The 24904-nt window shown below is 35.4% G+C and overlaps 1 protein-coding gene across 5 annotated transcripts in view; it reads right to left on the reverse strand.

The window, feature by feature from the left end:
* The window catches only part of GABRG2 (gamma-aminobutyric acid type A receptor subunit gamma2), a 102671-nt gene extending 83876 nt beyond the window's left edge, over positions 1 to 18795 (reverse strand). For all 5 annotated transcript variants that reach the window (XM_088023684.1, XM_088023685.1, XM_088023683.1 and 2 more), the window contains exon 1: positions 18689 to 18795. In XM_088023684.1, the coding sequence (XP_087879810.1) occupies positions 18689 to 18795 (107 nt within the window). The remainder of the gene's footprint in view (positions 1 to 18688) is intronic.
* Positions 18796 to 24904: the final 6109 nt, after the last annotated feature.

Raw genomic sequence — 24904 nt, forward strand, 5'->3', positions numbered from 1 at the left:
TTGAGTTGCTATGTTCTGACTATGAAAATCCAAGACTAACTTTAACCACAGAAATATGTAAACTATAAGCTAATGTCAGAGAAGGTTGTAATTTATTTACTGTCAAGAAATATTCTCAGAAGGAAATATTTGTATTTCTTCCTTTATCTACTTGATTATCATTCACTAGGAATGCACAATGTTCAGCATATACTGAATGTTCAATACATTATATAGACCAGTCGTTCTTACCCTGACTGCATGTTATAACTACCCAGAGAGCTTTAAAAAAAATACCAGTGCTGAAGACCTGCCTCTTAAGATACTCAATTAATTGATCTAGGATGGGACCAAGACATTGGTATTCAGCTAATTCTAAGGTGCTGCCAGAAGTAAGAGCTAGTGCAAGAGAGTGTGATAGAGCTTTTTCCTAAAATAAGTACCACTTTGGTTATTACTCTCAACCAAGTCAAATGTCACTTACTAGTGTTTCATTGTACACTGGACGTTCAAAATAGCATCATCCTCAAAATTTATGTCCTATTAAAATTGTCCCATATCAGCGGTTCCCGGAACTTAGGACATCTGTCCCTGATAACCAAGACAGATTTAAGTGTCACATAGGAATAGCATTAAGACTTTGAAGCACATAATTTGAAAATTTCTCCTGTTTTAATTTTCTTTCAATACACTCAATTATACTAAGGACAGTGTCTCAGTTTATTTATAATTTTTCCTTAACCACATTCTTCAACTTGCTAATCTACTTTCTAAGGAGAACATCAAGCTCAGCACTTCCAAAAGAAAATAATATATAATTAAGATGTGATAACGTTGCACTGGTTTCATTGTATTTACTTTGCAGGTGGCTTGTATTATGAAAAGTAAAACCTATTTTCCAGATTTTATTACTTTTATAATTAGATGTATTAAATAAAATAATTACTTTAAAAAGATACTGGTTTTATGAAAAATATTAAGTAAATAAATGATCAGGTGTCACTTAGATGTGGCAAAAACCACGAAGGTGGCCAGATTTGGGAAACAATGCCTTATAGCTTTAGAATTCTTGGTCCTTCAGTTAATTATTTGAGATTCTTTTGTGCAAAGCGCAGTTGTAGATGGAAAGAAGTAGAAAGTTCCATGCTGATATCAAAACACCTTTCAATTATTTGAGGAAACAAACACCTAAACAGCTAGAAGCAAGAAACACTGAACAATGCAAGACAATAATAAAAACATTGTCACATGGTAGACCATGACTAATCTCTGTCTGTAGTACCTCCAACTTGATGTTAGTTATTTCTATAAATGTGCCTCTGCATTTATTATGAAATCTCAATTTCTGTAGTAAGAAGGATAGTTTTCTCTAGAACATAAAACATTTTGAAGAACTGACCCAACTTTTGATCCCTCTTCTAGCAAAATAAAAAGTCACACATATAAACATGCAAAATTGTTCTCATATTTGCAGGGAGGCCACACATGTGAATAGGAGAAACTTTGTGTACTTTCTCCCAAAGGTTAAACTGTTCCAGGTTTAGGATAGTTTAAGGGTCACTGAAAAGCAGTGTACAAAAGTGAAGGCTGATTCTATTGCATGCAACAGCTGCATATATTCAGATGTTTATTCATGTATATTCAAAATACATTAAAAATTCATTGGAGTCTGTTCTGTGAGAGCAGAAAATGAAATATTTCAATTTTGTCTTTATATTCAAATGTTTGGAAACATAGAGCTAATTTATTCAGGTGGCTGATTGAATTTTCACTTCTATGTGGAATTTTACCCACATGACCATGATTCTAGGAAATTTTTTTCCTCTTCTATATTTTCTAAAATTGCACCAGTCTTTAAGTTCAAGTCAACACAAATTTAAAATCTGTCTCTGTGGTCATGTCTATTACTAGACTACTCTTAACATTTTCATTATTTGGCTCTTCCTGCCTAAAACATGTTCTCAAAATCAAGGTTTTATTAATCACTTTAAAAAGTTAATCAAGTCTTATCTCATCTTCCAGCTTTCTTCCTCCTCAGTTTCCCTACCCCGGTTATATAAATAGTCCATTTTTATCTCAATATAATATAAATTTATATAACTAGGAATTATAAATACTTCAAATCACAGAAATTTGTGTTTATTCATTTTTATTTAAAGGCATCTTCTATGAATTAAACACTATCCTCAGTACGTTTTGCTTATGAAAATATGGTAGATGTTAACAAAAAAAAATTCTATATTGAAAATGAGCATGAATAAGTACTCTATGGATGTATTTTAGAGAGTCCAAAATTATTTTTGTGCTTAGAATCCTGGAAGAATGTTAAAAAAAAGGGGGGGCGCCTGGGGGGCTCAGTCAGTTAAGCATCTGCCTTCAGCTCAGGTCATGATCCCAGGCTCCTGGGATCCAGCTCCACATGTGGCTCCTTGCTCTGAGGGGAGCCTGCTTCTCCCTCTCTCTCTGCCTGTCACTCCTCCTGCTTGTATGCACGCTGTCAAATAAATACAATCTTAAAAAAAGTCCCAGTGGACTTTGAAATCACCCTAACTTCACCCCAGTTTAAGTGCATTTTAAATCATCATGCTGGTTCATAGGCAAATTAAAATTTTAATAGAAAAAGGCTAGTTTGTATCATTTATATATTTACAAACATAGATCCTGTACAATGCAATAAGTTTAAAAGCTTTAAATGACAAGGAATTCTTATCATGTAGAGTGACTTAATGGAATAACAAAGTCCCTTACTGCCTTTTCTAGGTAATGTGTTATTACTTTTTTCAAGAGACTGCAAATCTAATGCACAAATTGCAAAGAGGCTCCACAGAATCTATGCTTCTTCCTACAAGTTCCCTATCAGTTTTCTTTCCATCCTTTCCAGTATCCTCAGGTACCTAATTACCACTGGTGTCAAAACAGATCACATTACTGATTACCACTTCAATGATATCACTACCAATGAAAAGGTCCTGACTAATTCAATCAAGAGTACAAACTCAGTCAAGATAAAAGAAACTTCCATTTGTCTGGAAAAACTTCATATGGTCATTTTGTGTAAGCATTCTAGAAAAAAAAATCTAGATAATCATTTTTTAAAAGTTATTATTCCAGGGGCTCTGGGTGGCTCAGTCGCTAAGCATCTGCCTTTGGCTTAGGTCATGATCCCAGGGTCCTGGGATCAAGTCCTGCACTGGGCTCCCTGCTCAGCAGGAGGCCTGCTTCTCCCTCTCCCACTCCCCCTGCTTGTGTTCCCTCTCACTGTCTCTCTCTCCCTGTCAAATAAATAAATAAAATCTTTAAAAGTTATTATTCCAGAAGCTATTTAATTCTCTGATGCAAATAGGAGATTGCTAAGTAGTATATATGCAGGAATATGTTTAACTTTATACAGAATTGCTAAGTTTTTCCCTATTTTTATTCCTACTAGCAATGGAGAGTTCCAGTTGCTCCACCTCATCCTTACTAACACTTAATCTTGCCAGTATTTTTTATTTTACCCATTCTGATAAATGTATACTGGTATCATAATGTACATTTACATTTAGGGCTAATAACTTTCAACCTCTTTTTGTGTGCTTACTGACATCTCAATAACTTGGATGAATCTCAAAGTCACTATACTGAATGAAGTAGACAATTCTACTTAAATATTCTTGAAAAGAAAAGAACTACACTGATGATAACAGACCAGTTGTTGCCAGAAGTTAAGGGAGGGGGAAAGGTGTGACTACAAAGGGGTGCTAGGAGGGAGTTTTTTGGGTGTGGGGGGTGAGATGTGATAGAACAATTCAGTATCCTGATTAAAGATACTGAATTACAGGGCGCCTGGTGGCTCAGTCATTAAGCGTCTGCCTTCAGCTCAGGTCTTGATCCCAGGGTCCTGGGATCGAGCCTGCATTGGGCTCCCTGCTCATCGGGAAGCCTGCTTCTCCCTCTCCCACTCCCCCTGCTTGTGTTCCCTCTCTCACTGTCTCTCTGTCAAATAAATAAATAAAATCTTAAAAAAAAAAAAGGATATTGAATTACAAGAATTTATGTGTTAAAATTCGTACAACTGCCTACCAATAAATGTCAATTTTGTTCTACGTTAAAAATAAAACAAAAAGCTATTATGCTGTAAACTTAAATCACTGAACTTTTGAAAATATTCTTTGATATAAGATTTTTGTGAAATTTCGTGATACTAAAGTATGAGGTAATTGAGTCTAAAATTTTAAAAATCTCCTTGTGGGGGGGAGGGTGCCTGGGTGGCTCAGTTGTTGAGCATCTGCCTTTGGCTCAGGTCATGATCTCATGGTCCTGGGATCGAGCCCTGCTTCGGGCTCCCTGCTGGACAGAGTCTACTTCACCCTCTCCCTCTGGCCCTTCCACCTGCTTATGAGCTCATGCTCTGTCAAATGAATGAAATCTTTAAAAAAAAATAAATATAAATAAATAAATAAGTAAACAAATAAATAAGACTCTCCTGGGGAGAAAGGAATTTTATTACTGAAATGGTATTGTGGTTTCCTTTTAAATTGCTACATAGATGTTTGGATCTCTTTCAGCCTTTTAGATGGAATATTACCTTTCATGGCTTTGTTGTTCACAGATTAAGTTCAACAACATATTTTATGGATAGGAAATAAATATACTTTTGTTAATGTTCTCTGAGAATCCCTTAAAATCTAAAACTCAGTCATCCAAATAACTGCTCCTAAAGCATATTAATTTGTAAGTAAGAGACTATCTTTGCCATTTCTTAGATACAAAGTACTTATCTTTATAAAAACATATCTGTTTAAACACATTAGTTAAATATGTGCAATAATTTCATAATAATGCCATAAAATAATTACGCTTCAAATAATTGAAATAATAGCAGAATGACTCTTGATCCCACTAAGATTTTATAGCAAAATGTAGAACAATACTATGTATAACTCTAAGGAAGCTTAAAGTAAAAAAATTTAGTTAATTGTAAGCAATTGAGAATTGGCAGGTAAATTGTAACCCTCACCATTCCCCAAATCATAGAGGCACATGTCTTAAGAAAAAAACTGATATTATATGAGGCATTTCTCCTGACACAAACCCCTTATCTGGAATACAATTCAAATTCTTCACTAAGGCTGCAAGACCATGTCACAGAAAGCAGCTTTCTGCCTCCCAAATCCTATATCCTGACTTTTGATCCTTGGTCACTCTCCAACCATCTGGGCCTTTTTTTAGCTCCTAAATCACACCAGGTTCTTACTCCATTCAGGGCCCCTGCACCTGCCATTACCTATGATGAGAACAGTCTTCCCTTGAATCTTTTCATGGCTGAATTTTTTTAATATTCATATAACCTCAGCTTCTTACCCATTAGTCAGAAAGGCCTCTCCTGACCTTTCTACCTAAAGTAACTCTTTTCTTCTCTCCATCACACCACACTTTTATTTCTTCAACTTTTACCTCTATTTGAAGTTTGTTTACTATTTGTCCTTAGACTGCAAGCTCTAAGAGGATTAAGAAGATAGAAGTTTTTCTCACTGTTTTATCTCCAACCCCCATAGTGCCAAACAAGTGTTAGGAATGCAACAAATATTTAATTATGGCAGGAAGGCAGGAGACAGGAGGAAGAAGTTTGTCCACTTTGCATTTATTTTCATTCCACATTTAACACAGCACCTTAAAGCTCAAGAGTCGAATGACATCCCACGTTAGCCTATTTCAAGGAAAAAATGGACAGAATCACACAGATCTATGAATTTAAAAAATGATTGATTATGAAATGTATATCTGGTTACACAATTCCCTTAAATCAGAGGCAATAAGTGAAACAAATCAATAAAAAATAGAACACTGTCTATAAGTAAATTTATAAAAATATGATTATAATATATAATATAGTATAGTGTTTTGCTTTTAAAAGCACATCTTTATTCTATAAAATACTTCCACAAGAGCAACGACTAGGTTTGCCTCATCCAATGCTTTACAGCATCCAGCATAGTGCCAGAACAGAGTGGCTAGGAACTAAACAAAACACGATTCCCAAAATAAATAAGAATTAAGAAGGGCACTATTCAGATCACCTAAATGAGAGTATGTAACCACTATATCCAAACTTCTGCTTTATGTGCATTTTTCTGATAAACTTCATTGATACTTAAACATTTACTAAGCATCTGCTTAGGAGATTACATGGAGTCTGAAGTCCAAGAGAATAAGATTAATGAGAAAATCTCTCCCTCCTTACGTGCTTCTCTAATAAGTTCACTTTGATATACTCATTCATCAGAGAAATTGAGCTGCGTATGGAAATGGTAACAGATCTACAAAAAGGAGCTCCCATTATGGACCTTGGAAACACTGCTAATGGCCTGTTGACCACAAGGGTACTTGAAAAATCACATGTTTCAAGGAGTATTTGATGGCCAACATAGCCCTGGTTTTGTGGCACTGAGATGAATTTATTTGCTGTTTATTTTATATATAAAAGATTTTGGTGAGGTGACGTGGTGTGACTGGGAAGTTTTGTTTTATTTTTCCCTTTCAGTAGGGTTTTATTACTGAATATTTTTTATGCTTTCAAATATAATAATTAGCTTAGTTAAATACCATTCACTATGACTGCTCCTTTTTAGTCATGAAATAAAAAAGATTTATAATAAAAATATCTCTCAATCCTAAAACATCTCTCTGATGAAAATTCTGTATTAAAGAATTTCAAAAGAATTTGAAAATTTTCAAAAGAAAATGGAAGAGAGGTAAGAAGCTCTGAATAGTACCTCTAAAGGAGGTAGGAAAATGAAACCAGCATTTGAAAGAATCTAACAAAATACAGTGTGACAGTTGAGTTGGGTCCAATGAAGGATCAGGAGCTGACACTGGAGAGGTTGTCAGGGATCAGATCATGAAGGACCATATTGGATAATCAAATACCCAGTTTGCCTGGGAATGTTCCAATTGGCACCTGTGATCCTGACACAATTATTAATAATTATGCCCTCTTTCACTATAAAAATATCTCCATTTTGCATAACAAATATATGGTATATTACCTACAAGTCTAGTTAAAAGAATTGGATTTTATGGTAGAAGGTGAGTTATTGCAAATATTTAATATGGCAATAAAACAACCATATTTGTATTGTAAGAAGTCATTCTTAAGTAAAACTACATTTATTTGCAGATAACAATATTCTATATAAAAAATCATAAGGGATCTATTAGAATTACCAGAATAAGTTCTAGAACAAATACCACAGGATATAAAATCAATATACAAAATAAATTGTTTTTCTATATAATAGTAATAAACATTTGGTAAACAATTTAAAAGTATATAATTTGAAATAAGACACAAATTACTTAATAAACTTAAGAAACATGTACAAAGTGCCTACACTGAAATTGGACAAAATAGAAAAATTTAAGACAAGCTAAACATATGGAAAGATAAACCATGTCCATGGATTGGAAGACTTAACATTGTCAAAATGTCAGTAATTTCTAATTTGATCTATATGTTCAATACCATTTCAATAGAGACACAGGACATTTTTGTTTTGTTTGTTTTTGTAGAAGTTGACAAATTTACTAAAAATATGTACGGATATTAAAAGATGCAAAATAAACAAATCAGGTCCTACAAAAGAAGAACACCTAGGTTGTGTTTCATATTCATTGCCTGGTTTCAAGATTTACTATAAGGCTACAATGATCAAAGTCACATAGTACTGACATACAAATAATCTAGTAGATCAATGGAATGGAATACAGATTTCAGAAATAGACCTAGACATATATGTTACTAACATTTTGACAAAGTTCAAAGAAATAGCAATAATAAAAGAAAATCTCCTCAAAATATGGGGCTGAAGCAATTGGATAAATGTAGGGGGTAATAAATCTAATTCTCTAACATATTAAATGAAAATAATAAAACATTGAGAAGGATATTAGAGCTAAAAGAGAAAACTGTAAATACAAAGCTTCTAGATAAAATATGAAAATATTTTTGCAAATTTGGAGGAGGCAAATATCCTAGGACAGAAAAAACACTAACCATAATGGAAATAATGACAAATTGTACTTTAAAATTAAACATTTTGCTTACCTAAATAAATTAGTAAAGAGTAAGGGTACCTGGGTGGCTCAGTCAGTTGAGTGTCTGACTCTTGATTTCAGCTCAGGTCATGATCTCTAGCCCCATGTCAGGCTCTGTTACTTAGTGGGGAGTCTGTTTGAGATTCTCTCCCTCTCCTTCTGCCCCTCCCCCCAAGTAAATAAATAAATCTTTTAAAAAAAATAGTAAATAATAAACCCAAAGACAGGAAAAAAATTTCCTACATCTGATAAAGGGTTTTTATATAAATCATAAAGTACTCCTACAAATCAATAATAAAATCAATCAAAACAAAAAAACCTCAGGGGCACCTGGGTGGTTCAGTTGGTTAAACATCCCACTCTTGATTTCAGCTCAGGTCATGATCTCAGGGTTGTGAGATCGAGCCCCACATTGGCTATGCGCTAGACATGGAGGCTGCTTAAGATTCTCTCTCCCTCTCACTCTGCCCCCCCCCACAACCTGTTTGCATGCAAGAGCACTCTCTCTCTCTCAGAAAAAAACAACCAAACAAAAACACCAAAAACCTGAATAGGTACAATTTTACTCCCACTGTAATGGTTTAAATCCAAAAGACTTTAGTTACCAGTCTCTGCAGTGTCCCCAGTGATCCTATCTTTCTGGTACTCACACAATCACCTATACCTTTCCCACTATGTATCAGGATTGTTCTGTGTTACTAATGCCACATGGCATTAGTGATGGTACATAATTATAAGATTTTATTACAAAAGTTCGTGGCTTCTATCTCGAATGCTCTCTGTCTCTCCCTCTCTTTAGATCTCTTTCTTTTCACTCCACCTCTCCAAAACCATGGAGAGACCAGTGAAGGAAATGGAAAGTCCTGCCAATATAGTAGTGAGCTTGAGAATGGCTTATCTAGCACCTTCAGAGAACTGGAACCCTGTTCAACAAATTGATTACAGCCTCATGAGAGGTCCTAAACCAGAATCATCCAGCTAAGTCACTTCTGGATTCCTGATTCTCAGGAGCCTTGTGAGGTAAGACATGGCTTGCCTTTGCGGGGGGTTGGTTTTGGGGTTTTGTTGTTATTTTTAATGTTTTGAATAACTGCTTATATAGAAATAGATAACTAATACAAAGGCAGATAATACCTTAAGTTGTAAGGATTTGCAGCAACTTGAACTGTCACACATTAGAAAACTGTTCTGATAATTGCTTATAATATAAAAATAAATTCTATGTCCCAGCAATTCCACCAAGAAAAATGAGAAAGGGTCCAAAGAAACACTTGTACAGTAATGTTCATGCCAGCTTTGTCCAAACTGCCTCAAATTGTATACATCAAGAGGAGAATGGGTAAACATGTTGTAATTCATACCATGGGATTCCTAAAAATAAAAAGGAACTCATGATATATCCAACATTATTATGTGTCAAAAACATTATGTTTAGCAAAAGAAACTAGACACAAACAGTTGGTTTCATCAATATAAAGTTCTAGAATAGAAAAAAAATAGTCTGTTGTGAGAAAAATCACAAGCAAGACTATCAGGAGAAGGGAGGAAAGGGAGAGTAGAGAGGTAGTTAATTGAAAAGGAACATAAGAAAACCGCAGATGTGACCGAATCTATATATACTGAAAACGTGTGTGTGTGTGTGTGTGTGTGTATGCATAGTATATAGGAGCAATGATTATACTAACGCATACATTTGAAAAAATTTCATATAACTGTACACCTAAATTCGGAACAGTTTATTACATCTCAGCTGTATATTTAAGAAAATATTTGATAGGAGAAATATCTCTCTGCTGTGTAGTAAATTAATAAGACAGCAAAACTGGCATCAGAAAGTACTTTAGGTGACTGATTTAGTAACCTAGGTGACAGATAATTTTGAGTTTAATTCTATGATCAGACCTATTAGGCACAAAGAAAAATGAAGTTAGTCATGACCCTGAATAGCAAAATATCAGCTTGGATTGTCTTCTTCCTCATTACTCTCCAGATTCGACCCATTGCTTCCATTTCAAATCTAATATTGATATTGCCATCAACAGTAACAACATGGGTTTGCTCTGAATAATAGGTTGAGTAATTTTGCTCAGAAACTCAAAGACAGTGGTTTCATACTATCTCTGGAAAAAGATCCTTATTTTGCATATCTTTAGGGAAACTTCTTCAAGAAGTTCCATGTGTCAGCATTTATTTTCTTATTATACTGGGATCTAATCTACATATGTTAGAAATATTAAGTTTACAACAATGATCTAAAATGAATGACTGGTATAGGCATTCTACAAACTTAGGGACCTTTCCCGTATTTTTTTTATCTTACACAACTTAAGGTAGGGGACTGAAGAATTAGAGAATTCTTGTTAAGAATTCTGCACTCTCCCAAAATTTCGATTTAACAGAGGTGGAGAAGATACTTCTGCTTCTAGGAATATCCCCAGGAAATAATGACCCTGTAGTAGTAACAAAAACAATGACAATATATAAGGGACGCTACCATGTGTCAAGCCCTTACCATGTATCATATCAATTAGTACTCAAACTTATTAAGAATTATTATCTTCCTTGTTTTTATATGAAGAGACTAAGGCTATATGAAAGTAACTGAGGGCCAGCAAGTAATGATAGGGATAGAAATTTAAATTCTGGTCAAGTGTGGCTCCATAGCTTACACTCTTTAAGGACCACACTATACTGTAGGACCTGTTTGCTTTTTTGTTTTTGTTAGCAGCTATATATACAGAACTTAGAGTGAGATACTGTTGGGAAGATAAAAAGGGTTTTCTTTCTTCCTTTTTTTTTTAAGATTTTATTTATTTGACAGAGAGAGACACAGCAGGAGAGAGAGAGGGAACACAAGCAGGGGGAGAGGGAGAGGGAGAAACAGGCTTCCTGCTCAGCCGGGAGCCCTATGCGGAGCTCGATCCCAGAACCCTGGGATCATGACCTGAGCCGAAGGCAGATGCTTAACGACTGAGCCACCCAGGCTCCTGTCTTTCTTCCTTTTTTAAAAGAAGACAAATTTCGGGGCGCCTGGGTGGCTCAGTCTTTCTTCCTTTTTTAAAAGAAGACAAATTTCGGGGCGCCTGGGTGGCTCAGTCGTTAAGCGTCTGCCTTCGGCTCAGGTCATGATCCCAGGGTTCTGGGATCGAGCTCCGCATAGGGCTCCCGGCTCAGCGGGAAGCCTGTTTCTCCCTCTCCCTCTCCCCCTGCTTGTGTTCCCTCTCTCGCTGTCTCTCTCTGTCAAATAAATAAATAAAATCTTTAAAAAAAAGACAAATTTCAGGGAAAATAAAATGCAATTTTCATTATTTAATTAAAAAATAATTATTAAGCATTTTTAGAGGCAAAGCACTTCTCTAAAAGCCTGGGTTATATAAGTAGACAAAACAGTGTCTTTGCTTTCATCAATCCTGGCTTCTACTGAGGGTAACAGAAAATAAAAAGTAAAAATAATAAACCAGTAAGCAACATAGTATAAAATTATCTACTTAATTATTGAAGGCTCAAAGTATAAGCAAGCATAAAACATAGATGAGAATAAGTGGAATTGTGAGTAGAAGGCTGAATGTTGTTTGCAATATTACACTGAATGATCAGTATAATTGGGAAGGTAATATTTGAGTAGGTGAATTAGCCAATGGATATCTGGGAGAAATACAATGCATAGGGAAAAGAATATTAAATATACTTTCCCTGTTGTTATCATAACCAATGTCTCAGAACAGGGAAAAAATAAGTAAGAAGTGTTAGACTCACATTTAGTACGAATGTGGAAGGTTGTCAAAGAGAGGCAGAACTGTCTAGAGAAAGCTAAATACCAGTTATGGGTTCCTTTTCCTTTACCCACCTTGTAGCCACATAATAGAAGTTTAAGGATTCAATGAGAGAGGAATTCTTGTGTAAGAAGTTTATTGGCCTATGAGTAGAAAGAGCTGTGCAATTTCATATTCCCTCCTCTCACGGAGATATTTGCACCACCTCTACCTCAAGGCAATTAAAAAAGTCAAGAAATCCACTCATAGATGTCTACTGTGATGGAAAACTAACAAAGGCAATTGCTATCATTACCCCAAATAGAAAACTTGCATACCTGCTTGTTAGTGGTCTATGAACACAAAGTAGATAGAGAACTCTTAGGTAAATATGCCCTGTATTCTCTTTAAGCTGAGCAGTCCAAATGACTACCGTAGCCTGATTCTTTCCTGAAAAAGTCTAAAGGTAATAGGCTGGTTTGAATAACCCTAATAGTGAATCTGAGTCAGAAAGACCTTCACTTCCAGAATCTGACAGGCAGTTTTGCTGAGTCCATCTGTCAATCCATTCATTCTTCTTTCCTTCCTTCCCTCCTTCTCCTAAGCTAACTGGATGTCAAAAAAAGAGTCATGTTCAAATCATCTTTTAAAAACTGTCTATTTGGTGAGGTAATGCTAGCAGAGAATCGGGGTGAATGTATTTTGGAGTGGAGCTGAAGGGGTGTCATCTGACCTCAGCCATCATATAGCATAACTCATGTCAGAGAATAGTGCAATGCTGCAGGTACCCACCAAGTGGGAAAGAGAAAGAATGTCATCTTCATGAAACCCATCCAACACCCCCATGAAAGAATAACTCAGCATTTAGGTATCTGTCACCCAGATAACACAATTTAAGATCTTATTGCTCCTTTAATGATCTTCTTTCCCTCCACTCCAATCTCACAAAAAAGTCAAGAGCAACATAAGAGAGAAGGAAAGGCCTAACAAAAAAGTGAAGAAGTGGTGTCAGACTAAAGAAATCTCAGGTTAAGCCTGATAAGAGAACAGAAAAACAAAACAAAACTCAATGGGAGATTGAAAGATGAATTTAGATGAGAATTTAATACCTAAAAATGAGATTATTCTAAACTCTAAAATGAATAGAAAATTTATGGGATTTACCTTAGATATTGTCCAGCTATGGGGAAAAGAAATTCAACAGATAAGATTTGAAGAGAAATATAATTTCTAGACTATACCTACCTAAGTGCAGCATGTTCAATAAATCCATTATTGGGAAATACAGGCAGATTTTAAGTATCATCTAATAGAAGACATGAAATTAAAGATCTACAAAAATCCTTAGAAAAAATGAAAGATGTAAAGTAACTTCAGTATGTATTTTTTTTTAAAGATTTCATTTATTTATTTTAGAGAAAGACTGAATGGGCGGGCGCGCGCGCACACACACACACACACACACACACACACACACACACACACACGAGTGCTGGGGGGTGGGGGTGGAGAGGTGTGGCACAGAGGAGAAGGAAATGGACAGGCAGACTCTGCACTGAGCGTGCAGCCCAAACTGGAGCTCGATCTCATGATCCTGAAATAATGACCTGAGACAAAATCGAGAGTCTGAGGCTTAAGTGACTGAGCCACCCAAGCACTGCAATCTGCAATATGTAAATATTTACAGTTGACATTTTAATCACCTCAATCATACAAGCAACTGCTTAACTTTGGCATGCGATAATATTAAAGTGCATAAGCTTTAATTTTAAAGGAATATGAAGTTACAACTAGAAATTGGGACTTCATTTTCTTCTGAGAATATTTGTATGCACATTCTTATTCTCTCTCTAGTCTCATAAGTTTGATAAGGAAGATAGTATGATAGCTGTAGGAAATGAAATATGGAGAAATTAAGGCACTAGTTCAAGTCTTCTTGAATATTAGTTGTAGAGCAGGATTAGAACTCCCCTAATCACATTCCTAGGGCAATAATCCAAACTACACAAGTATAACCAGCTCTCTTCTTTCCAAAGGTAAGAAAATACTTGGATTATTTTGAGATATAAAAGCGCTCTCCAGTTGACTTTACTGGGAGGGTTATTTGCTATTCATTTCTCCCATATTCTAGAGAATAAATATCCTTTAAAAGAAAATAAAAAGCCTTCTTTAAGTTACACATTAGTGGCTTAGAGTAAAAATAAAATTTAACTCCCAATCATATTAATCCCTATAGTATTATGATAAGAGTGCAAAATATGGTAATAATTCTATATCATTATAAAAATCATTGTATAACTCTATAAAGTGCCATGTAAACACGAAATAAGTAGCACTGATATTTTACTCTCCACCCATTAATAAGGAAAACCATATGAATACCAAATAATATAATAGTGGGGAAAATAACAATGCTTTTTAAGCAAAGATCCTTTGTAATAATTGAAACCCTGCCATGAACTCAAGTTTGGTTGTAGAACCAAAGTCTATGTAGTGAGACAAAAATATATACCTGTTCCCCTTCAACCACAATGTGTGTCATTCCAGCAAAGCCTACCTGTATTTAAACTGTGAAAATTCTGTCTTGGAATGGCTAGGAAATTGTGACAGTAACAAGAAGTCATAGCCCTACTATCATATTTACAACAAAGATAAAATCTTCAAAGTTAGTCTTAATTTCAATTTGAAAAATTCTTGACATGGAAGCAAATTTTCAAGTGTGTAGAACAGAGACCTTGATCATTAAATATTCTGTAATCCAATTATTTTGAGAAGATTATTCTAAATGAAGTCTAAGCTATCAGAGAGACATTGATGTAACTATTTAAATTAAAAGCCAATTCTTAAATTCCTGCCTACAATCTAAATGTTTTGTCTGGAGGGGTGAGCAGCTGGATTCTGAGAAATACTGGGTGATATTTCTTTTCTTTTTTCTCCCCCCAGGTAGATGTTTGCCTCAGGGTAGATTATTTGAAATGTTCTATCTACAACATAGCAATTAAGTATGCTGAGGAAATTTTTTTTTTCTAGATAAAACTAAGTGGAGCATTTGGAAAGATAGGACAGAGTAAGGTTGTATGTGAAGAATAATTGTTAACTAACAGGGTTAGAAGGAAGGACCACAATGTCCCCTCTACATGAAGGATAATAGCCTGCTTAAAGTTAAAAACTATGAAAACATTGATTATGGGATTAAAAAAAAAAAAAAAAAACTTTAGCAGCTCACAAGAAAAGTCTCCTGAAGCATTTCTGTTCAGGCAACAGCTAAGAACAGAAAATATTTATGAATCTTTAACTCAATTTTCTTTTTTAATATTCAGTTGCTAGCACTTCAAAGTAAGGGTCATATTGAGGATCAACAAGTCAATCAAATTCATCTCCGCTCAATCTATCCTTGAAAAAAAATTCTTTGTTATAAAAATCTTATTTTATTCCAAAAGAAATAAAAATATATTTACTTTTTTTTTAAAGATTTTTTTTTATTCATTTGAGACACAGAGACACACAGAGAGAGAGAGAGCATGAGGAGGGGGAGAGGCAGAGGGAGAGGGAGAAGCAGGCTCCCTGCTGAGCCAGGAGCCCAACTTGGGGCTCCATCCCAGGACCCTGGGATCATGACCTGAGCCGAAGGCAGATGCTTAACCATCTGAGCCACCCAGGCGCCCCAAAATATATTTACTTTTAACACTTAATTCCTATTTATTCTAAAAATTTTTTTGTTGTATCTCTATTTCTTGTTAGTGTATTTTTACTCTGAGATGGAAAGTAGTTACATTGAAAGAGTTTATAAGATTGTGAAATTTGTCTTAAAACCTATATGTATGAGTAGTTGTACATAGAATGTATGTAGTTTGTGAATATAATTACAATCACACGTATATGCATATTTTATTTTTCAGCCCATGTTTCCTCACACATGAGTTGCATTTATTAAAATCCTTTATAGGTATTCTTTATCCTTTGTGGTTTGTATAACATGCCCAATGACTTCCAAATAAAAAATTCTATATGTGAAATTGACTCATTATGCTCAGTTGAATAGTGATGTAGCAATAATCAAAGCACTTGTAAATATTAAATATGGTGATAAACTTTTGGAAATCAGCAAAGTAAATACCACTTTTCTTCAATGTGTGCTCTAGGGTACTTGTTGAAAATGAATATTCCTGAGTTTCATCCCAGACATAATGATTCAGAATCTTTCAGTGTATGGTTCAGGAATCTCCATTTAAGCAAGTTTTCTAGGTGTTTCTTTCAATAGCACTATATACAAGATACAAGACAGTTTATATAACTTTGAGGTTCAGAAATTAATATTTCACACATAAGAAGAGATATTAGCTATTAACATCCTCACCTCAATGCATTATATCCTTCCTTGTTTTACTTTTGTATAAACACAATATAATAAATTTAATCAATTTAATAAAGGAGAAAAACTTATTCTTTGCAGTTATGGAAAGGAAAAAGTCAATGAAATGTTTGTTTTTTTAATTCCCCTTCAACTTTCTAAGTGCTTCTACTGCCACTATTTACCAAAAAAGCCTCTTTTAAACTGGCTTCCAGGGTCCCACATTTTCCCAGATGATTTTTGTCCTTCTTTAGAATCAGCTTTAGAAATCAAAGCTTCTATTTCCATCCAGCCCTATTCAGCCACTCAAATGGCTTTTTTTTTTTAAATAGGATTGCAGCAAACTAAAACTCTGATCACATTCTCTGCACTAAACTGCAATGACTCCATTCCCTCTCATTACTGAGAAAATGTGAAAATCCTATTGGAGAATTTACATGACACACAGTTCCCTTTCTTCAGAGCTATTTACAAAGCTCATCTAGGCTAGTATGCAAAGAATTAAAAATTAAAATGCATCACTAAGTTTTACTTTTTACATAATATTGGAAAAGTCAGAGCTGTGGCAATAAAAAGACATCTTAAACATACCATGATGAATAATAATAAAATTACATATTTTTCATTAAAACAAGACCATTGGAGATAATAATAATGTGTTCATCTATTTGGTTAAAAAACTGTTTACTAAGATAGACATGAGTAGGAAGGAAAGACCTATTTCCCTGTCTAAATTTCAATCCACAGGTTTCATAAATGCTAAGAATATGGAATGATTTTCTATCCATAAGCAACCAGCAACTCTCTAACTTCTGAAACAAATCAAGAGCTACATATAACACTAAACAGAAAAATATATATGCAAATTTTAGATAGAAAAAATATTTTTCCAGGATTCCACTCAAATGTAATGCACATGAAACATTTCCAGTAAAAGGCTGTCTCCACTTTTGAGAAAGCTATTTAATCTCATGCTCTTAATGGAAACACATTCTATTTTAAAGTAAAGGAGAAAGGTATGAAAAGTGCTGAAATAATTAAGCAGACCCTGTCTCTGCTTAGAAACTCCAAAAAAAAAAAAAAAAAGCTTTCACACCTTATTTTCCCTGGGTCTCTCTCTTCTTAATCAGAAATCTGCATCTCCCATTACCTACCCTAGAGAATGGAGGACCAGAGAAGTTAACTAGAAATTTTTTAATGATAGTTTAACCCCTATCCCTTTTATCTCCTTTTGTTACAAATACTACATAAGAGTGTCAACTCCCATGAAAACCTTAGGGCGATGGCTTGATTTTTTTCTACAGCTAGTTTTTTCTCTTTTTTGGGGGGGGAGGGGTATGAGAGTAATTCTTATAGAGTTTATTTTAAAATGACAGTATAGAAGAAAGCATGAAATGTAAATAGTCAACCTCTAACTTGCCTTTGGTCCTGGCTGGACATCCTGAGGGAATGTATATGTGTGGTGCCAGGGGCTGTTTGGGTGTGTAGATAAATAATGACCTATAGGTGGAGGAATATTCACTGATACTTTTGGTGCAATGAAGTTCAAGAAAATTTAGGAGCAAAACACTTCGGAGCACACACTGGCTCAGGGTTTTGGGGAATTCATCTCCCCCTTCCCATCCTTTCCATACAGTGCAGCAAGGCTTTAAGGCATCAATGCATAACTTGACAATTTTGGCTTAACATTCACCTGGTTCAGCTTATTTTTTTCAACACTGCAGCAAGACCAAGTCTTTTCTAGTCATATATCCTCAATGCTTTCATCAACTACATTCTCCACCCCATGCCCCCTCCCATCTTCAAGAAGGGGGTAGGGAAATCAGAACAGGGCTCCCAGAGGTCATTAGTGCTCCTTGGCTCCTTTGGCTTTCTGTCTGTACTATAGGGATGTCCTGTATAGAATTAGATTTCCTATGGGGTTAGATAAACCTCTTTCCTTTTGGCCCTAACTGGGACTGCTGTCCCTGGTGCTGAACCATGTTTGCCCATCAGGGGATCTGCTGCCAGGTCAATGGGGCTGAATAGAAAATCTGGCTGACTGATTTTAAGAATGCCCAGGTGCAGGAGCAAGCAATACTTTGGTGTACAGGAACAGAACCCCTCCCTCCCCATACACACACACACATCTCCTGGGTGTTCTCCAAGATCCCATTTGCAGTTTTCTCCTCCAGACCCCCACCCAAAATGCCTCCAACATGGCCTCAAATGCCGGCTTGTATCAGCACAGCCCACCTCGACATCAGATTGCAGTATTATCAAAATGCTACTCCCCAAACACAAAGTCTTTATGACGTTAGCTTTTCTACTCTAAAACAAAACAAATAAAATCCAATAAATTAATAAATAAACGAAAGTGACCTTCCTCTTTCATCCCTCTATTTTCTACCCTATATTTTCACATTCCCCTAAATTATAACCCCATATCCTAGAACAGTGTTTAAAATCTGGGTGGTCTCCCTAGTTCCATATCCCCACCCCCTCCCCCACCCCTCCATAACAAAACAACGCTGAAAACAACACATCTTACCCGGGGTAGAGCGATAGCAGGAGCAGAATCCACACCGTCATTTTCTGTGAAAATAGAGGGGTCGAGTAGTCTGAGCTTCCTGTGCTCCATATATTTGTCGAACTCATCGCTTTTTTTTTCCTCCTATGCCTCTAGTCTCTTGGTTGCAGAAGAATCCCTCCCCTTTGTATTATTATTATGCTTATGATCTGATGGTGGCTCCCCCCACCTGCCTCTAGTAGGTCCCGTCACTGGGGAACTGTATTGCCACCAGCTTTGGGAATTAATATTCAGGGGGCAGAAATAAGATCAGCACAAACGCTTGCAGATACCATCAAAGCGTCAGCTCTGGGAGCGGCTTCCAAGTCTAGGGGAATAATGTATTGGAGGTAGGGGGAGGGTACAGAGAGAGACGCACACCGATACAAATAAGGGAGAGAGATGCGCGCACACTCTACACATACTCATGCCCCTCGCACTCACGCATACTCCCCCAGGTCCATCATTTTAGGTCTATTTGTTTGCTGTTTTGATTTCTTTTTTTTTTTTCCTTTTAGCGTGCGAAGGCTGGGCTAGGGGCGTGTGTGTGTGTGTGTGTGTGTGTGTGTGTGTGTGTGTGTAAAAGAAATTTAAAAAAGATCAAAGTCTCTGTGCGATTAACTATCGCGAAGATTAACTATGAGGTCAAAGTGGAAGAGATGCTCGCTGCTGCAGCACGAATTAACACATGCGTGGTGTCTTCCCAGCGCCTTTAAACTCCTTACTGCACACACAAGCATGGAAGGACTGACTTTCATGTGAACAAGAGATGCCTTAACAAGCCAGTAAACTGTATCACCAATGACAGAAGGTTTGTCTCATCAGATCTGCCAAGAATCCTTATTAAAATCATGCAGTCTTAGAAATCATGGTTACACTGTAGCGGGAGGAGGGGCAGACAGTGGGGGAGGAATAGCTGTTTCTCTGTAACATCCTGTAGGGAAACAGATTTGGTGAATTTTCAATTTGAATGAAGGGAGAAAACATGGATAGAATTAAAAGACATGAAAAAATTCCATGCTCCCCGATTCGCTCCTCCCTTTCCTGTTCCCCATCCCCAGTGAAAATATAAAGACACAAACTACTTGAAGGTTAAAGAATATAATTGCATTGACACAGCTGCTTGCATAGAGAATACAGACCACAAAATAGGGGCTGCTTTTTGAAGAGAGTTGGACGAAGGGGGTAGGTTGAGAGGACATTCAACAATATAAGGAGATTTCTATTTGCTGTGTGGGGATTGACTTTTTTCGTTCTGCTTGGTGACAATCCTGAAAATTTGTGGGGTGGATGAGTCGTGTTAGCATGCTTCCTTCTTGCTTAGAATGTTACCATGGATACGGATACATGGGAGATATCCCTCTGTGCCATCCTAGTTCATCTGCCACAGAGGAAACCCCATTACTCATCATCATAAAGAAGAAAGTGAAAGAGTATTTCAAGTTTTCTGTAGAGTCCAGACCACAGCAAAGATGTACATGGAGAAATACAGGTGAAGAGGACAAATCAGACCCCCTGCTGGTATATAGCAGGGATTCATTTCAAAACCTGTGCCTTTTCTACAGGAGGAAAGTCTTCCAGGTAGGGAAGCTGAGTATGGAATCCAGGAGGCCTACGAATAGAACATGAAACGAGTAGGTCCACACTCCATCCTCAACCCTAAAAACTGCCCAAGGACAGAAGGATTACTAGTAGCTCCTGCCAATGACAGAAGTTGAGGAGACTCTGACAGTGAAGCACAAAAGGCCTAACAGACACACCTGGAATCCTGCACGCCTTTAGAAATCGGCCTTACTCTACAGCATTTGAACAAAAGCCAATCAACACCACACTATTCACAGGCTGCAATTGACTTCTTTCTATTGTGATTAAAATAGAGGGAGAACAAATGTAAATCCCTATCTTTGTAATTTTCTTGTTCCTTGCTGCGCTGTGAGGAACTTTGGCCCTCCTCATATTTACATTTATCTACAAAAAGATGCTGGGTTGTTAATAGCTGTATTTTTGTTTTTGGTGAAGATATTATATTGTATTTTTGTAAGCCAAGGCCCAATGCCTACCAAATGACTACGCCCCATCGGAATGGAGTTGCCACTGCCCCCCCTTCCAGTTAGAGTTGCCAAGGGATATGGGAATAAAATTATGAGAAATCCTAATTTTTAAAACACAAAGGAAGACACACCAAACACAGGCAGGCCATTAGGTTACAAATATTGTTTCATACCACATAAAAAGTTATGTGACAATTCTGCCTTCTACCATACAGAAAATTTCCAATTTTGCAACATAAGTTTTTTTCCCCAAGTTTAGTAACAAGCATATTAACCTGAAAGAGCGAATGCTATCACATTCACAAAGTAGTAATTCATATACTGATCCCTTATCTGTCTCACAATGATCTCAATAAATTCTAATCTATTTTAATAATGGACTACCCACTACCCCTCAGCATATTAAGAGAATCCATAGAGGAAATTTTACTTTTTATAGTATTTGGGTACAATTTTGCCTGCACTATTCCTGGTTAGACTTCAGTTTGCCTCTGTGGACTTTTCCTATCTAGTGTGTGCTCTGAAGAAAATTATTTTAATGTATTTTTTAAGATTTTGCAATACATATTGAATTCACTGGTAATTGCAAGATATCTTATCCACTATTTTTTTTCTAATTTTTAAAAATTTTTAAATTGTTTAATTACCTTTTAGTTACATACTTAAGAAAGTATATTTATAATGCATATTTAAATAACCATTATGTGTTAAGTATGATGCTTATATTTTCACTGTAAATTATATATGTATTCACAGGCATATATTTATATTAAAATTTAAAAATTAATGTGAAACAGAAAGGAAAAAACTACCACCTGCATCCTGTCATCCAAGCAAGCCATTCCCAAAATGCTGGAGTTTTGCAGTTTTTTTCTGAATACAGTTTTATTTTTACTTTTAATTTGACGTATTTTATTATTATTACTATTATTATATTATCACTATGCTCAAAAGTGAATTATGAGGTCAAAAGTTGGACCAGTTTGGTTGTTGATACCAAATCTCTTATCATTTGGAGAAATAAAACGTATTACTTAGGTTCTAGTTCTGATAATGATGAAATTGGCTAGCTATCCTGCATATAATAATTTTAAGTGGTGGACAAAATATAAAATAAACAGTTGTATAAAGTACTAGAAAGCTACCCCAAACAAGCAGAAAGTGTTGAACATTTGGCCACAGAAAGATGAAAATGAATTGGAAGAGATCTAAGATTACGTATGTGGTTTTTCCACTGAGGGCAGTTAAAGGATGACCAATTTTTCCCTATTTGCCATGAACTTGCCTGGTGTTAGCATGGGAAGTCCCACATTCCAGGAAAATCCTCCATCCCAGCGGAGCTGAGATAGAAATAATAAATTGTTCAGGCTGAGGGAAAGTGATACCATATGGAAATCCAGATCTATACAAATGGAGAACATTGAAGATGGTTAATATTTGAGAAAAAAAAAACATATTTTATTGTATTCCCTTTAAAAGAGATCTGACTTTTAAATGCAAATATTATAACAGCTCATTTTGGAGTTTATAACACATAATGCATAGTAGCACAAGTATGCCAGAGCTGGGGTTAAGTAAATTATACTGTTCCAAGTTTCTTCTATTTCATGAAGTGACATAATAGCAACTGTAAATAGACTTTGATAAATTAAAAATGAATATGGCAATCCTTAAAGCACCACTGGAAATAATATAGAAAGGTATAGCTAAAAATCATTAGAGAAATTAAAACCAAATACTAAAAAATAATTAATAAATGAAAAAGAAGGCAGAAAATGACAGAATGGGAAGAAAACAATGAGACAAGTAGAATACAAATAGCAAAATGCTGGCTGAAAATTGATATAAATAAAAGGAGTATGAGAAGAGATAAAGCACTATTTCTTATAATGCACAAGGATTGGTTCATCAAGAGGACATAAATCTTATAAAATTTTACACACCTGATAATACAGCTTAAAATGAAATGAAGCAAAAACTCACAGTAGAAATAGATATATCCCATACAGCTGGCAATAGTAAGTCTTCCGACTTCTCATTTACAGAACACTTTACTCAATAATTGCAGAGTAAATTAGCAAATGTACAAACTTTAACTGTTCATAAAATAATCCTCAATAAATTTCAAATTTTGAAAGCTTACAGTGTATATTCTCTTACTACAACAGAATTCAGTTCGAAATCACTGATAGGTAGAAAAGTTCCAAAAATTTTGAAAATTGAACAGTATACTTCTAACTAATTCACAGATCAAAGAGGAAACCACAGTTGCCTCAAAACAAATAAAAACACAACATCTCAAAATTTGTTTTGTGGACCTAAAGGAGGACTTGGAGGAAAATTGTTAACTGTCAATATATAGAAAAGAAGAAAAATTAAAATCAGTTAACTAAGCTTTTGGCTTTAGAAGCCAGAAAAAGAATAAATTAATGAGTTCTACCTATACATATCCATTTGATTTTCAAAAAAGTGAGGCATTTCAAAGGGGACAGCTTAATATTTTAAGAGTGATGTTGGACTAGATGGGTAAATTTTATTTTATTATTATTATTTTCTTTTTTTTAAAGATTTTATTTATTTATTTGAGAGAGAGAGAGAGAATGAGAGATAGAAAGCACGAGAGGGAAAGAGGGTCAGAGGGAGAAGCAGGCCCCTTGCCGAGCAGGGAGCCCGATGCGGGACTCGATCCCGGGACTCCAGGATCATGACCTGAGCCGAAGGCAGTCGCTCAACCAACTGAGCCACCCAGGTGCCCCTTTATTATTATTATTTTCTAAGTAGGCTCCACACTCAATGTGGGGCTTGAACTCATGACCCTGAAATTGCGTCACATGCTCTACTGAGTCAGCCAGGCACCCCCAAAGTAGGCATTTAAAAAAAAATAACCTTTGTCTTTTATTCCATTATACATGCAAAAGCTAAAAATTACAGTTTTTAGAAAGAAACACTATCTACATGACTTTGGGGTAAGCAAAAATTTCTTAAAGAATGTATAAAAATTAAGCATAAAATATGATATTGATAAATTGGGACTTCAGAAAAATCAAAATTTCTGTTTATCAAAAGATTCTACTAAAAATAATGAAAAGGCAAGTCACATATAAGAAGAAGATATTAACAATGAAAATACCCAGCAAAGAACTTGTATCCAGGATACATAAAGAAATCCTACATCTTATTAGTGAAAATGCCAACAACCTAATAAAAATCATCAAAATACTTGAAAAGACATTTAAGATAAAAAATTGTGTATCTAAAAAGTACATGGAAAGGTTCTCATTGTCAGCATTCATAAACAATATGAACTGAAACCACAATGATACGTCTTCATATTAACAAAACTGGCAATACCAAATTTTTTGAATGTAGAGAGCAACTAAAATTCATACATTTTCTGATAAGACTGTAAAATGGTATAACCATTTACAAAAGATTTTGGCAGTTTCTTACGATGTTAAACATTCACTTGCCATATGACAAAGTGATTCCACATCAAGGCACTTATCAAAGAAAAATAAAAATATGTGCCCCCCCAAAAGCCCTGTACAAGAAGTCTGTAGATTTATTAGATTTGAAACAATGTCATCAATATCATCAATAGGAGAATGGATAATCAGATTCCATGCCATATTTATAAAATGGAAAAATGCATTATTTAGTGATATTCTTAAGAGTAACTTTATTCACATGCACACATATAAATATATATACATACATACTTATACATGTACGCATTCAAGAACATAGTTGGATTTCAAAAATATTATGTTAGGCAAAAGAAGCCAGGCCAAAAATAAATAAATGAAAGATTCCAGTTATACGATCTTCAGGGGCAGCAAAAGAAGTCTATGTGACTAAAATCAGAATGGAGCTTCCCTAGAATAGATGCAAATTGACTGGTTGAGGCACAGGAGAGATTTCTGGGATGAAGGCAATATTCTCTATCTTGATTAGGAAGGTTAGTAAACACAGGCTTATCTACTGATAAAACTTACCAAGTTTACACTAAGATCTAAGCATTTCACTGTATGTTAATTTCACTTTAATATTAAATGTTATTGATAAAATAAATAGCATCCTTATCAATAAGCATAATTTGCATCAGGCACAGTGCTGTGTGACAGGAATTATTTTATCCTCCTTGAAA

Source organism: Eumetopias jubatus, unplaced genomic scaffold, assembly GCF_037043125.1.
Source record: "Eumetopias jubatus isolate StellerSeaLion01/CBP00866 unplaced genomic scaffold, mEumJub1_p1.0 scaffold_5, whole genome shotgun sequence".
Lineage (NCBI taxonomy): Eukaryota > Metazoa > Chordata > Mammalia > Carnivora > Otariidae > Eumetopias > Eumetopias jubatus.